The sequence below is a fragment of the Plectropomus leopardus genome, chromosome 2, assembly GCF_008729295.1.
Source record: "Plectropomus leopardus isolate mb chromosome 2, YSFRI_Pleo_2.0, whole genome shotgun sequence".
Classification (NCBI taxonomy): Eukaryota; Metazoa; Chordata; class Actinopteri; order Perciformes; family Serranidae; genus Plectropomus; species Plectropomus leopardus.
The window spans coordinates 23995915-24011772 of NC_056464.1; the positions used below are offsets into that span (position 1 = coordinate 23995915).

Genomic DNA, 15858 nt, shown 5'->3' on the forward strand with positions numbered 1-15858 from the left:
ATGCAATTTAAGGTTTGGTACATTTTTTGGCAAAACAGAACATAAGCACATAGCCATGGACAGGCAGAAGGTAGAATCCAGGCACACTCTAGTCACCTTTCATCAATCTCCATTTCATGGAAATATATGAAGTCATTATCTTTAGTATGTGTCTGGACAAACTGAATGAGCTCAAAATACTGACAGCTGCTGGTGAAACAGAACACTGCTGCAATGTTCCTTTTGAAGGAACAACAGTGGGGCAAATTGATGAAACCACCTCATTAGCTTGGAAAAACCTTAATCCCACAAGACGAAATATTTGCATCTTCTCCCTGCAGCCCCCTCGCTGCAAACGGCAGCTGATAGACGCAATGGAAAAGAGGCAGTCAAAAGTTCAGCATCAAAGGAAATGTCAACAGGGAACTCTAGGTAAGGTAGCATAAGTCCACAGATGTCTGTCTCATAGATGGCCGAACTCTTGAGTTGACAGCATGTAGCTAGACTTCCGGGCACTTGGGGGCAAAATTTGGACGCGTGGCCAAGTAAGACAGTGTTCCAGTCTTGAATTACTGAAATAGCAGTCACCAGCTAGTCTTTGGCAGTTAAATTTCATTCATTCATTGTCCATAGCCGCTTGTCCTCGTAAGGGTCGCGGGGGGCCCGGCCGGGATTCGATGCGGGGACCCTCTTGCTGTGAGGCAGAATCACTAATAAACCATCCCAGTACGCCACAATATGTTTAAAATAAAAAAATTAAGATAGCCAGATCAACGATTATACTGAGGGAAGAACTGGCGTAGATGTGTTCAGTCTAAAAAACACTAGTGTACCAACTGCATCAAAGCAGGTGGGCCTGTTACGGGCAAGTGGACACACAGCCACAATACATGCCATTGTCATATCTAGCATTGACAATGATCAAAGCAAGTCACCCCCAAGTCAAATCATAGACTTTTGTGGGCTGAAAGTTGCTTGTTGTAATGATGGCAAAGTCTGAATGTGAAGCAACTTTTAAAACACTCAGCCAAGCATGAAACAACCGGCAATTGCACTCGGTGGCAAAATGTCTATCCCATAATAAAAATCCCATATTAAAAATTAAGATAACTTTTTGAAGTTCTTTGTTAGTGGGACACTTTTAAATATAAAGGGGAGCAGTGAAAAAAAGAGCAACTATGAGATGATTAGCTGGATAGGTAAACTCAACAGGTGCTTTCTGCAGTTCAAAAACTCACCAGGCAATTGACACCTTTACTGTTTTTGCTGTATGAAAAACCACATGCAACAACTCTTGTCTGACATTGATATGTTGATATTTGTGTAACCCGTGAGGTAGAAGATACCACATTATGTCTAAACTTTAACCTAATCTTCAATTTTGCAATTCACTTTCAAGGATCAGCATGGGACAGCACATTTTTAAGTATTGTCCCTGTTCGTTTATTAATGGAAGTGGTTCTCGACACTTAGGCCATTATGGGACATATTGGTTTCCCAGTCAGCACTCAGGGCTGTCATTGCTAGATTTTTCAGACGTCTATCTCTGCACCATGTCTCATTTGTTCTTCGCTTTCACCTAACTATCTATTGTTTTAAATTCATATGTGCCAGCACATTGCTAGTGGGACTGCCTGGTAGATGCACAAGTCTATTTAAAAAGTAAAGATATGCACATTGTGCAAATACATTTAGCTCTTGCATTGAGGTTCCACCAAAATCTGTTCAATCCTGGTAAAAATTTCATTTTTTCAATCTTTATTCTCTATTCCCAGTGCCACAACACAGTGAAGCAATAAACAGGCCTACATCCCCTCACCGCAGGTGACTTTTTCCACATTGTTTATATACACACACACACACACACGCGCGCGCGCGCACACACTCGCACACACACACAGAGTAGAGTTTAGTTAAATTGTACAGATTTTACATAGATGCAACACTGTGGCTCAGTTAGCACCGCTACTTCACTGGTCTTTACTTCAAATCCACAGTCAAGATTTGTGGATCCTGCACAACATAAGCATACTGTACAGAAAATGGATGGATGGACATTCAGCACCAGACTGACCTTCTATCCTTACTTAGCCAACTTAAGACCAGAAACCAACCAATGACTCTGCAATCCCAGCATGGCCTTGCAAAAAGGTTGATCTCAGGCTGGCCACATGACTGGGATAAAGGGGATGGGATGCACTAATGCCACCTAATGCCTCAAACCAAGTCCAACAGCTTCTTCTGCATTTGGGCAGCCAGGTAGTCTCTTACACAGGACAGTAAGAGAAGACAGCGACAGGCTTAGAAAGCATGAAGCAGAAAGGGGAGGAGCTGAGCAAGGATCAGTTGCCAAAGATACCACAGATAAACCGTTTGTGAGCACAATCACAAGATGTTGCAGTCTCTACACACAGCATGTAACTGAGGTTAAGTTATAAGATATCACTAGGACAAACAGGCAAAATAGGGCTTCACAAAATACAGCTGTGTTTTAAACATAACTGGTTTGACTTAGGATGCAACCTGAGTTAAATAAGGGTTATTTTGGCCCAAATCTTTGAACAAATTACCCTACTGTTGCATATAGTCAATAGATACTCATTCTTAAAGTATTCGTTTTTTCAAGCAGAGTTATTAACAAAACAGACACTTTTTTCAAACCCTGCTCGTGTCTTACAATCCAATGGTGAATTTCAACATGTGATGATTTTTCTTTTTTCTTTCCCTTTGAAATATCATGCGAAAACCCTCTAGCTTTGCAGCAATTACACTAAAGTCAGTCAGGCAGCTATACCCAGTCTGAGGCCAGGCTTTCGGCCATGCAACCAGTCGCCTCCCTTCTGCTCTGATCAATAATTTACATCAAAGCAAGCAACGAAGGAAAGATATGGAAAGAGAGGATTGAGAAACAGTGACAGTCAGAGGAAGACATCAAACGAAAGAGGTCTCAGAAAACAAAGAGAACAGGAAAAGAAGAGGGAGCAAATGAAGATGGAGAGAGACAGAGAAACAGAAGCAGGAGTGGTTAAGAGAAGAGAGAGATAGGAGCAGCAGCAACAGCACCACGCTTGGTGCTCTGGCAGAGATCTATAAATAGCTCTTCAAATCTCTCTAGAAAAAGCCACTCTTCTGCTTATGCTGCTGCAAACAGAGATTCAGAGACAGAAGAAGATACGGATACCTCGCTGACAAATACAAACAGAGAAAACGGATCATGTCTTATCGGATGATAGCTGCCTCTTTCAATTACATCACCGTTTTAAATGCAATACTAAAATCGGCCAATTTGATTGTAGGAAGTGAACACAGTAAAAGCAAGTAGCCGATATCCAACACATACACTCACATGTTCTACTGGTGTGTGAATAGTGAGCTATTTATGGTCATGCTTCCTGCAAAAAGAATAAGCACACTCATTGAATCTCTTCCTCTCTTCTTGCACTTGTTCACCAAAAATGTCTGTTTCTACAATTTATTACTTCTTCACAATATGATAAGTGATGCATTATCAAGATTCGTAAGTTGCAGTGTATGGGGGGGAGCATGTTGACAGGGAGGCAGGATATGCCATCTTTCTCATCACTGGCCTTAGCAACAGCAAACTGTTGATTCAATGACTCACCTCCATCAGATCTTACTATGGAGAAACCTTTTCTCAATGATACTACCCTCACACCAGCAATTTGATTCAGTATTATTTAGCAAAGATAGCTACCTAATGTACAAATATGGAGAAAAGTCATGAGGTCACATCTAGAGCAGAGAGAATCACTGTTTATACCAATGCTTTTCCTCCTCCTCAACCTGTCCTTAATCTCACTCAGATAAATCTACACAGCAACCAACAAAGTGTGACATTTTCAACACAATTTCACCATCAAATGTTACTATATTGGCAATCCTTGGCTGCCACTTGCCAATTATCTGCATCACATGACTGGCCAAAGCCAATTATGAATATTTATGTTTTCTGACACACATGCTGTTTTCCCAGAGCAGATGTTTGAAACACAGCTCAGACAGTCTGTGCTGTGATCCCACCTAGTTTGACACAACAGTCTTGCCATCTATTTTCAGCCTTGAGTATCAAAATGTTGAGCGAAAGCCAAGACAGAAGGACCGATGGCCATTTGTCAAGTTTTTCTCGAAAAACACTTTTTCTTATTTAACCCTTTGGAACCGATGAACCGAAGAAGCAACAGCAATGAGCAATAACCAAGAAGAGATGGACCAAAAATTTGCAAAAAATAGTCACCTTAAAAGAAAATTGCCTGAAAACATGTATAAATAAATAAATAAAAAAATAAATCTAAAAGTATATGGGCAACAAGTAAATGAATGCATAACTGTAAATATATAATAATAAGAATTACGAATCTTGTTTTTTGGACATTTTATCTGATTTTTTTGTTTTAATAAAATCAAACAATCTCCCCATGGTCAATCTTTTAAAGTCAATTTATTTAATCTTTTACTAATTTTTGCAATTCGCAGGACATTTCTTGCCAAGTTGCTCATTTTTCCCTTTGTTTTTAAAAGAAATCAAAGCAAATTTCTCAGGTCCCACAAATTTCAATGCTTGTGAAAGGTGTCAACAAAACAGATTTCCATCCAAATTCTGAGGGGTTATATCCCCCTCAACTGGGAGCTTTTTAGACTAGGGATTGGTGAACATATGAATGTAAAAGTCTGGTTTATAACTGACTAACTAAAAAAGTCAGAGAAGATTAACTGAACCATGGTGATAGATCTTGCCTTAGACTGGAGAATGACAGAGAAAGTTGAGGAACACGTTACACAGAATATAAACTTCAGTGCCATAGTGCATAAAGCACAGCCCAGTAGTGAAGTCTCTTTTTTAAAATTATTTCTAAATATGACCACTTCAACCCAGCTTCATAATATTCAGTTATTGAACTATAGGTTTGTAGTTTAATATTAAGTTGATGTTAACTTACACTTACGCCTCGTTTGCTGTCATTTCTGACATTAGTGGACATAAACATACACACACCAGGGGGGAATGGCATAAATAGCACCTTGTTGTCACCAGCCAAGGTGGGATTTAAGCGTGATTGCAATGAAAAGCTAACGTACAATAAATTTACTACCACTTCCTTCCAATTCAACCCAATTATAAGATAACCCCTTCATTCCCAGTCACTCTAGTCACGCATTCATTTACCGAGTTTCAGTAACGTCTCCTTGCTAAGATTAGAAAGATAAAATGTTAACATGGCCATCTCGTGTCAGGCATGGAGAACGCGGACTTTAAAGATGGTGCTTAACATCACGTTATATATCGGACTAAAAATCATGGATCATCGATTACAAGTTATCTCAAGTCTCCTTAAAGGGTCAGCTCACCGTTTTGTTGGCCGTGTGTCGCAAGTCCGTGTGGAGAATCCTTCAAGTTGTGTCTGTAGAGAACAGATGGCAGTATGGTCAGAGCTGTGCAGTTGACTGAAAATATTAGCACACGCTAACAATAGCTAGCTCACGGCATTAGCTTGCTTCCTCCGGCGAGTATAATTAGCCACCTACAGCACCTAGCCACCTAGCTAACGTTAGCCCGCTAGCTAGCCTTTTCTCTTCAGTGTACGTTAGCAACCATACGTTAGCAAAACACAGCGTTTATATTACAACCAGATAGCCGACAAAGTAGCATACGTTTCCAGTAAAACAAGACTTGTTTTAAACCTGCATTAGCACTGTCAGGTCTCAAAATAAGAGGTGCTAGCTATGGTGAGCTAGCTTTCCGAATGACTTACCAGTGCTAATATAATGGAGCTGCTAGCTTGAGTTGGTTCACTGCGACCCCGACTGTCAAAATAGCGCCGCGTGAGGGGAGAGCGGCATGAACGCTAACGATAGATAGCAAGCGCTGAGGAGCAAGGCAGTCGACTCCGTGACAGGAAGACAGCGAAATATCAACAAAAACGCCAAAGAATAAAAGGACACAAATTAAAGAAAAAAGAAACAAAACGCTATTCCCCCTTCTCGGCTCTGGCTTGTATGTGTGTGTCAACGTCACTTTTTTTTCCCCTCACCGACAGTTTACGTCAGCGGCGTACTTCACATTCGCAGGGAGACGTTCAGGATACAGGAGAGTTTAACTATCTAACGTTACCGGCCAAAAAAGAAATAACTGTCAAAAATACTGATATTATTATTTTTGGTCAGTGGTGGAAAAAGTATTCAGATTCTTTGCTCAAGTAAAACTACGAAGACCACCCTTGTGGAAATACTCTGTTACAGGTAAAAGTCCTGCAAAATGGTACTTAAGTAAAAATACGTAAGTATAATCAGGAAAATGTATGTAAAGAATTAAAAATAAAAGTACCCAATGCAGAAAAAACGTAAACACACACACACACACACACACACACACACACACACACACACACAGCAGAAAACATCAAATTATTATTAAAAAGGAAAAGAAAATTGAAAAAAATAGACAAAAAACTCAAAATTGTTAAAAAAGGAAAAAAAAATAAAAAAAAAAGTCGAGTAAAAATTAAGAAAAAAAAAACAAACTCAAAATTATTTAAAACAAAAAATACAAAACACCCCCAAACTCAAAATTATTAAAATAAGAAAAAAACCCTCAAAATTATAAACAAAATTGAAAATATCTCCCGTCCCCCTAACTTAAATCCTAAAAAAAAAATTGAATACAAAAAGACTTCAGCGTTTATCTAAATAGTTGGTAGATAATTTTATGTGAACAGACTGATTAATCAACTAATTGTTGCAAATATACTTGTAAAAAAACTCTCTGGTAACTTATTTTTTTTAATGCAAAATCTTAATTGAAGTAACTCAAGCTGTCAGATAAAAGTAAAAAGTACAATATTCCCTCTGAAATGGAGTGGAGTAACAGTATGAAATAAAATACTCAGCTAAAGTACAAGTAAATTCATACTCTATGTTAAATTCCACCACTGTTTTTGGTTAATTAAAAATATGTCATTAAGGTGCTGCTCACTGTAAAGCAATGACGGTTTAGTGACATTATGAATGTAAAACCAATGCAGTATACCGTTTAGTCAAGTACTGTACTTTGGTATGAATCTGAAGCTTTCTACTTTACTTAAGTCTGTTCTTTTCATGCCACTTAATACGGCTCCACTACATTCCACACGGAAATCCACATCATACTTTTTACTTCACTACATTTATCTGACAGCTTTATTGACCGGTTACTTTACAAATTAAGATTTCTGCATAAAAAGCATTGGAAAGGTCTACTAAATATCATGTTTTGTTATAAATTAAACTACCCAACAGCTGACACAAATAGGTTACAGCTAAAACTCTTTGCCGATAAACCACTTAGCTGATTGACAAAAATAAATAAATAAGGATAGGATAAACCCCTTAAGATGAACCATCTAGTTTTCGAGGGGGTCCTATAAGTAAAGGATCTGAATACTTCTTTTCATAAAAGGACATTTTCCTACAGTATACATCCAGAAACTGAAAGTCATGCTTGAGTAAAAGTACAGATATCTTACCAGAAAATTACTGTGATGGAAAAGTATTTAGATAGAAAAGTCACCTATTAAAATATTACCTGAGTAAAAGTCTTAAAGTATCGAGTAGGTATCAACAGTATTTTTATGATATTTAATTTACTTGAAAGTATTGAAAGTAAAAGTTCAAGTAAATGCTGTTAAAACAAAAGCAAGCAGTCAGAAATTTGGAAATTACAAAGTTTATTTCTTCCTAACATTTACACCACCTGAAAAACACACTTTTACACCTAAAAGGATTTGGAACAAAAGAACAAATTCCAGATTTTCCCTCTCCTTCCTTCATCCACCCATACCCTACTCCCTTCTTTCCAAAAGTAACTGAAATGCGGAGGAGAGATGTAGTGGAGTAAAAGTAAAAGTTGACAGAAATCAAAAACTCAAGTAAAGTACAGATACTTCCAAAGAAATCTCATGTATTTTTTTTGGCTAGGCTGTGACTCCTTTTTTTTTTTTTTTTACCCTTCCTTAAGCTACATTTTTCCCCCTCTAGCCTCCACCAGAAATTAATTGTTAGATTTTAAGACTTACCTTTTGATGTGTAAAAGTTAAAAGTTAAAGATTAAATCCTGCAGTTAAGAAAAGCCATGGTTTTTCACTCTTTGTCATGCGTACTAGTTAGTTTGTACGAACAGTTTATTTTTGGCACAATTTTAAATGAGACATGTAGAATAAAGTGATGAGTTAAGTTATTTTTCCTGAGAATTGGTTAAGTTTTTTTGAGGGATGTGTTCAAGGACCTTCAGAAACTTGAAAATCCAATGAAAGTTTCTGTTTTTACATTTTTTGGCTACAATAAATTGTGTAATTTTGGCAATTTTAAAAGAAAACATGCCTCCCAAACCAAGTTTAAAAGGCATGTTAAAAAAGAAAAAAATAGCAGTAAAATAAATACAAGTTAGAAAACCAAGTTATATGCCCCTTCCCTAAAAAAAAACCAACAACACTCAAATCACTCCCCAATAGCCTACTTACAAAATATCTGACACACCTCTCCCTTTTTGCACCACCCCGTCTCATAAATAACGAATAGCCCCTTGGGTGGCTGTGGAGTGAAATACAATTTTCCTTTAATTTGTAGATGTGTATTTTTTACATTATTCAAAGGCACCAATACATGGCCTCAGCAAGGGTTGTTGTAGTTCCAAAAGTTCCCCACAAGTCGGCAGGCAAGTACTTCTATGTCACAGTACAAGGTACAAGGTAGATTTATTAGTAATTTTTTAAATTTGTAAGACCTTGTGGCTCAACCTCATATGAAACCCCTCAGCAAAAATATATGAGTATCACTGGTAAAACTTGTATATTCTAATGAAACACTTCTGCAGTTACACATTATGGCACATTATGTGTATGTAGCATATCCAAGTTACTCCAGTCTAACTTTTAAGCAACCTGTTACATCTAACATCTTCACTACAGTGTACAGATCCAAACAACAGAAAGAACTCATTCTTACTGATTTTTGTGAAGGACTTTGTAACTTATTATTATTATTATTATTTCCCATCAATTAAAAACATGAAAGCAGCAGATAACTGTTATTTTGACAAGAATAGACAACAAATACAAACACAATTAAGACATTAAACCACAACTTAATGCAGAAAATTCACAAATTTCTGCATAAACATTGCTCCTATGCATAAAACCTCGTGAGAAAAAGACTTGTACAGGAAACTATTTGACCGAGAGCGTCACTAGTCTTTGTCTTCTTTCTTTCACACATAAACGAGGCATCTTTACACAGCAGACCTTTATAATGCCACCTTGAAGGAAACATGACGGAACGTGTTTCAAATACCGCGCTGCAGTCCCCGCCTCGTTGCCTCGAGCACTTTTGCACGTTTTAAACCACAATTCAATTGTTAGGTGTCTGTGTGGCTCGCGCACTCTGGAACTGGGTTAAAGGGCACCGAATTTCAACTTTGATCGACAGGAGTGCTGGTAACTGGTTGCGTATCCTGCTGCAATTGCCCATGTGAGGACAGCGAGGCACAAAAACTCGCTATTGTGATAAACGTAGGTGACGACCTTGTTAAAGTCAGTTTATTCTAAAAAGCACCCAAACCAATCACTCTTACAAACAGGCCTACGTCTTTATTAATGTAAAGCAAATATTGAGGTCCTGTGCCAGGTGTGGCACTGACACAAGTTTTATTGATTGGGTAACTAGTCGTGTCTTTCTTTGTGCAGGTGATCAGCAGCCTACGTGTCTGCGCATGTTTTATATGCGTTGAGTGAGTGAGTGTGTTGTCTTGTGTGTGAGAGCTAGCAGCGCGCGCGCGCACACACGTACACACACACACACACACACACATACACATACACACACACACACACACACACACACACAAACACAAACACACACACACAATGCTTTTCCAGTAATTTCCCCGGTGCCCCGATGCGCTCATTGGTGCGTCCTTCCAACGTGTCACCACTTTTGGTGGATTACCCCAGATATCTTCACCATCGGGACGGTGAAACACCACTCCTTTCTCTCAACTCCAGCCCTCAAGGTGTCCAGCTGTCAACAAGGACCTCTGACGATATTTGGAGAACTTGCTACTTCCAAAGAGCACCTCGGGGAAAAGGATTTGAAGATTGTTATTTGTACTTTTTACGCACGTCTAGCACACATATGCACGTATTTACTTCAGAGTCGAGGATGACGCCGTCTTTTTTATGCCCAGTGTTTCTGTTTTTGGCACCTTTGCTGTTGGAGAGTCTCTTGGTCAGTGGCTCCCCGCCGGGCTGCGCGTCCTGTGGCTTGCCGGCGATGGAGAAAAACGCCGAGCAAACGATGATGATAGAAATCGCCAAGCAGCAACTTTTGGACAAGCTGCACCTGAAAGAGAGACCAAACATCACTCATACGGTGCCCCGCGCAGCTCTCCTCACGGCGCTACGTAAACTGCACTCGGGGCGCGTCAGGCAGGATGGTAGTCTTGAACTAGAAAACATTATACCTACCAAAGATCAAGGCTATGAAATAGTGAGCTTTGCAGATATAAGTAAGTTTGGTATTCATACTTTACACTGTAAATCTGTTTTTCACTGCTTGGCACATGAGCGCATGCTGTGTGCCGCTTTACGCACGCCTGTGCGTAAAACGGACACAAATTAGGTCATGGATTCAGTGTCCCTTGTTACTACTTTAAGTTGATGTACTGTTCCATAAAATGTCAAAGCTTAGCAAGTTAACAGTATCTGTCACCTCCTTTAGATGTAATTATAAGAATATGTCTGCATGTTGGTTGTTGTAAAGTTATATTACGGTTCAACTATAACATAATGACAAGGAAAAACGTTTGAAATGGGAGAGCCAGTTGACTTGTCTTTTATTTTTGCATTAATCTCCAGCCTCACTTTATATGCATGGTTTACAATGATGCTTGTGTGACACATCTGGCTCCAAACTGTCCAAATTATTTACAGTCTGTTTTGTTCTCAAAATGTCATTTGTCTGTAGATGAGACAGAGAGTGGTGATGCGGCGAGTCTTACCTTCCAGTTTCTGCAGGAACATGGCCAGAGCATCCAGGTGCTCCAGTCTTCACTGTGGATCTATGCCCGCTCCTCCAGTGACCCTCACAGAGACTCCCGTCTCTCTGCCCGGGTCTTCCTCTCTGCAGAAGGCGGAAACTCTAACCGCACTCTGGTGATGGAAAAGATGCTGGAGGTCCAGCAGAGTAACTGGCACACCTTCCCCATCACCCGCACCCTGCAGGCCTTCCTGGATGGAGGCCAGCGGCAGCTGCGGCTGGAGGTGAGCTGCGACGAGGATGGGAAGAACCTTTGCTCCCTGGACGACTCTGTAGACACCTCCAACCAGCCGTTCCTGATGGCCCAGGTACGTCTTCGTGACGACCACTCCAAGCACTTACTCAGGAAGCGCTCATTGCGTTGTGGCGACGACGTGAGCGTGTGCTGCAAGAGAGACTTCTACATCAAGTTCAAGGATATCCAGTGGCACGACTGGATCATCGCACCTGAAGGCTACCACATGAACTACTGTATGGGTCAGTGCCCCCAACATCTGTCCGGCTCCCCGGGCATTGCATCCTCATTCCATGCCACTGTCTTCAGCCAGCTGAAAGTCAACGGCATCAACACGGCTGCATCTTCATGCTGTGTTCCCACTGAGCGCCAGCCGCTCTCCATGGTGTACTTCAACTCCCAGCACAGTATTGTCAAAACGGATGTTCCCGATATGATTGTGGAGTCCTGTGGATGTACATAAAGGACAGCGTATTAAAGACATGCTAGAGTTCACACAGATTTGTTTTAGCAGAGGAAGCTTAAAACAATGCGTGTGTATGTAGACAGACAAAAAGATAACCAACAAGAACAGAGGAGATGAAAATGTATTTTTCTATGTCTAGTTTGGGACAACCAACTCTAAATATGATGTCACTTGCACTCTTTTCTGATTGGAATTGAAAAAAATTTAAAAGGTTTGCTTTTTCCCATATTAGACACACAAGTGTGTTGAAATAGACACACCATTTAGCGTTTACAAACATAGGCAATGACTATAATATCAGTTTCAAATTAAGATCACATCAGGTAAATAACAGGTATAAATACAAAGCAATTCTTTTGGATTATATATTAAGGAATCACAATGTTGACACATTTTTATTTTTTATTTCATTGAAAGGTTTTGCAGTTTTTAAAGGGTTGAAGAGATAATGTTGAGTGCCTAGAACCAACTGAGTGAAATATGAATGTCTAAATGAGATTATTCACTGTGTCTGAATGCAGACACATTTTTGTCTACACACAAGAAAAGTATGATATTAATGTTAAAAAAGTAGCTCAGGCCAGGACTGATTGAAGTCCCGCTTCTATGAAAGAAACTTAAACATACAGAGATTAATATAAAGCCTTTACTGTAGTGTACATGGCAATTTAAGCCCAATGTAATCTTCTTTGTCTTCCTTTTTTTTCATTTTTTTGTGTTATGTTGACTATTTATTTTGTATTTCATGATTGAAAATGTTTTAAGGATCTCAGGAAATTGGGAGAAGAACTCACCGCTCTTCTAGCTCTTTTAAAACAATAGCAACAGTATTTTTTCTTGTCATAGTCACAGTGTCCACATACAATATTCTGCATGTACTTTATAAATATTTTATTTCAAAGAAATGTTAGATTTTTATGGCTTATCTACACTGTTTCTTAGCCAAACTCAATGCTGCCATTTCAGGCTTTTACATCAATGAAACAGACTGTTGATTTACAGTTTGCCTTCTTTATTAACTCATGATGACAAAATGCAACTTTAGCATCAAGTCGTCTGGGTCTAAATACCAATGAGAATCCACTGAGTATTATTGCTGACTAATGCAGTTTTTTATGTGGACCTGTAAGACAATGTTCATGTGGACTTTTATTTGTTTTTTACAACTGAACCGAAACGGTTTGAACAGGCACAATCTGTCCCGAGATCACAGCACAGCCGATGCTGCATGCAGACTTAAATATGTTTGATCAGCATCTCCACTGTATTATTTACACAGGACGGCTAATCAGTTGGGTAACTCTGTCTCCGACAGCATATGAACTCAAGGTCATTTCTCAGCAGCGTGAGCAAACATTTAGCAATTGCTTCAGTGTCAGGTAATGTGAAGGTCCGCAAGGCAGGTGGGTCAATGAGCATGTGGTGTTGCACGTTGGCATTTATAGCTCTCAAAGTCTAAAGTTTTCTGGGATGAGGTAAAATTAGAAGCTTTCTAGCTCATAGGCAATCTGGTTATCAGTTTTAGGGATTTGAAATCTTCCACGTATCCCATTAGCACATTTTATAGCCCTGCAATTTATAGCTTTGTCTTGATTATGTATAGTTCTACGTCCATACCTGGAAAATGATCAAATGAAGTATATGCCAACATACTACAATAACTTAAGTGATTGACAATGCAACACATAACAGAAATGGAGGACCTACTCACAGATGGGGAAAACAAAGAATCATAGCAATAAATTACTGTAAAACTACTGTAAATCATTTTTTGTAAGACTTTTGAAAATTGGCAGAGTCAAAGATTCAAACATTTGCCAGGACATGCCTTGCATCATTTAATATTTCTTAGTACAATAATTTCTTGTATACAAACTTTAAAAGTTTTACGCTGCTAGTACCAAAGTCGTCTATAGCATAGATGTGAGGAAAGCCTTGTCTACTTCTCGCCTATGTTTACACCAAGTGGTGTTAAGCCAAAGAGTTTTTCATCTTTCTGTATGTTTCATGGGTTTTTCCTTACTTTGTACTGCTGTGATACACGGGAAAGATTTTCAGTCAATACATTTAGGGCATTTTGCGCAGACAATATAACAAGATTTTTAATTACATTTCTGTCCAAAAATCTCACAAACTTGTTCCCCTCTCATTCTGTTGCCTCTAGAAGCTGCTCTTCCAACCTGTGTAAAACAATTTTAATGCTGGAGTTTATTGTGTATTCATTTTTTTTTATCTTGTAAGCACCCCCTGTCCCAGGACTTGATATGACAGTGAGGTGCAGTCATAACTTATTAAGCACTTTAAAACCCTACTGTATTTTTAGAGCAAATTTTGCTTGAAGGGTCTACTTATGACTCAGGTGGGCACTACCAGGAAATGTAGATACTGTAAACTGTAACTGGTGGAAGTGGAGCCAGGATTTGAATTTTGTGTCAATTCAAAGTTGTAATTATTGTCTTTATTTTTATATCATGCTATATTTTATGCAAAATTATTTGTCATAGCAATTACATTAAAAAAAAGTTTGTCACAATGTGCTGAAAGGATGTGATTACAGTTAAAGTATATTTTTTAATAAATAATTAAATCTTTTAAATCAACTGGTTATTTCTGTTTTATGTCTATGTGTCTTCTCTTTGGCTACAGTGACAACAAACACTGCCTTAGAACAGAAAGAATAATGATCATTATAAAATTGTGTACAACTTGAACTGACTAGAGTAGAGAAGTGTTTAAAAATACAAACAGTGCTCTAAACAGTTGTGGCTATGAGATTCATCAGCTGGCACTTCCACTTGCTTTAACAGTGAGAATATGTTTTTTATTTAGAAAATCAAATTCTGCCTAAATGCTTTTAACTAGATCATTTCTTTTCACAAGCTGTATTAACATACAATTTACTACCTAAAGGGCGATACATGAGTAAAAGTCAGTGGTTTTCTTCTCAAACTATATTTCCAATTTTACCAAACATAAGTGACACGTTACCTGCCATGAAATCACAGTGGCACTGTCTGTAAGGCAAAGGTCGTGTTTGCTCATACAAATAGTGGAAGTGGCGTTATGGACTGTCTGTGTTTGATGAGTCAACAGTTGTCACATTCCCTTGGTTGGCATGTTGTCATTGACACATCATGCATTTGCATCTGGATTTGATCACAATCTAAATTTGACACAATAGTATAGAATTAAAAAAAATCTATTTAAATTTATTTAGCAAAGTATGTTTGAATTTTGTCAAGCTTATCAACTGTAAGGAAAGTGATGATATCAAAACAGTAGCACACAATCACACATCATTAAAAGATGAACCATGATAGTACTTTGACCTACACAGATTTCAACGTGCTGAAATGACTGAATCAAACTTAGAACAGTGGTTTACGTATATTTTTGAGTTTACATGCTTAAAATCCACTCCTGTCCTTAGGATCAAGATTCAAGCTTTGGTTTATTGTCATTTTCTTGTATATTTGCTGACTGACAGTAGTGCAACAAGAAAGGATAAGCATTGTCAATACAAGGCAAGGCCGCTGCAAATATTGGTTGCGGCACCATGATCAATTGCCAGAATCCCTTGAACTTTCCTAAACAGTAGGCCAAAACATAATGTCCTTTTTTGCCAACGCCCCCTCGACAGCCAACAGTGGTGCTCATGTTTCACCACCCAAAATGGACTATAATCAGATCAATTAAGTTATACAAGTAAGTCATACATAATTCCTGTTAAGGTAACTAGTGATCTAATATATCAAATTCATCAGTAATAACTCATGACAGAATAGGTTTGGTCCAATGTGGTTATTTCTCTTAGTTGATGCAGTCATACATAAGGTAATAGGAAAAGGACGCAGACTCTGAATTAGTTCTGTTGTGAATCACGGTATCTGGACTTAGTCGAGGCAGACCAATCAATTATTTTTTCCCTTTTGATTTACATCTGTATGTAACCCTATCCTGAGCCATTCTCATAACCAAGCAACACATAAAGTCAGCAGATTATGTTGAATAGTGTAATTCAGGGTGAAAAGTGTGGAAATTCAAGTGTAGCAATACCTCAATGTCAATAACACTCTAAAAGACAAGAATTACA

General features: G+C 38.6%; 2 protein-coding genes across 2 annotated transcripts in view; one reads left to right on the forward strand and one right to left on the reverse strand.

Moving 5' to 3' along the window:
• The window catches only part of LOC121957180 (R3H domain-containing protein 2), a 71298-nt gene extending 65280 nt beyond the window's left edge, over positions 1 to 6018 (reverse strand). Inside the window, 2 exon segments of the mRNA XM_042505709.1 lie at positions 5347 to 5399; positions 5751 to 6018. The gene's annotated coding sequence lies outside the window, so the exon portion shown is untranslated.
• Positions 6019 to 9304: 3286 nt separating this feature from the next.
• On the forward strand, positions 9305 to 14361 carry LOC121948462 (inhibin beta B chain). The gene is made up of 2 exons (XM_042493866.1): positions 9305 to 10534; positions 10993 to 14361. Exons 1-2 carry the CDS (start codon positions 9925 to 9927, stop codon positions 11760 to 11762), a joined length of 1380 nt encoding a protein of 459 aa, XP_042349800.1. The 5' UTR covers positions 9305 to 9924; the 3' UTR covers positions 11763 to 14361.
• Positions 14362 to 15858: the final 1497 nt, after the last annotated feature.

Bases quoted from the DNA above. Each gene is read 5' to 3' on its own strand.
- LOC121948462 (XM_042493866.1), top strand. From the start codon at position 9,925: ATGCGCTCATTGGTGCGTCCTTCCAACGTGTCACCACTTTTGGTGGAT. The intron at 10,535-10,992 runs GTAAGTTTGGTA...ATTTGTCTGTAG, and splicing joins AGTGAGCTTTGCAGATATAA to ATGAGACAGAGAGTGGTGAT.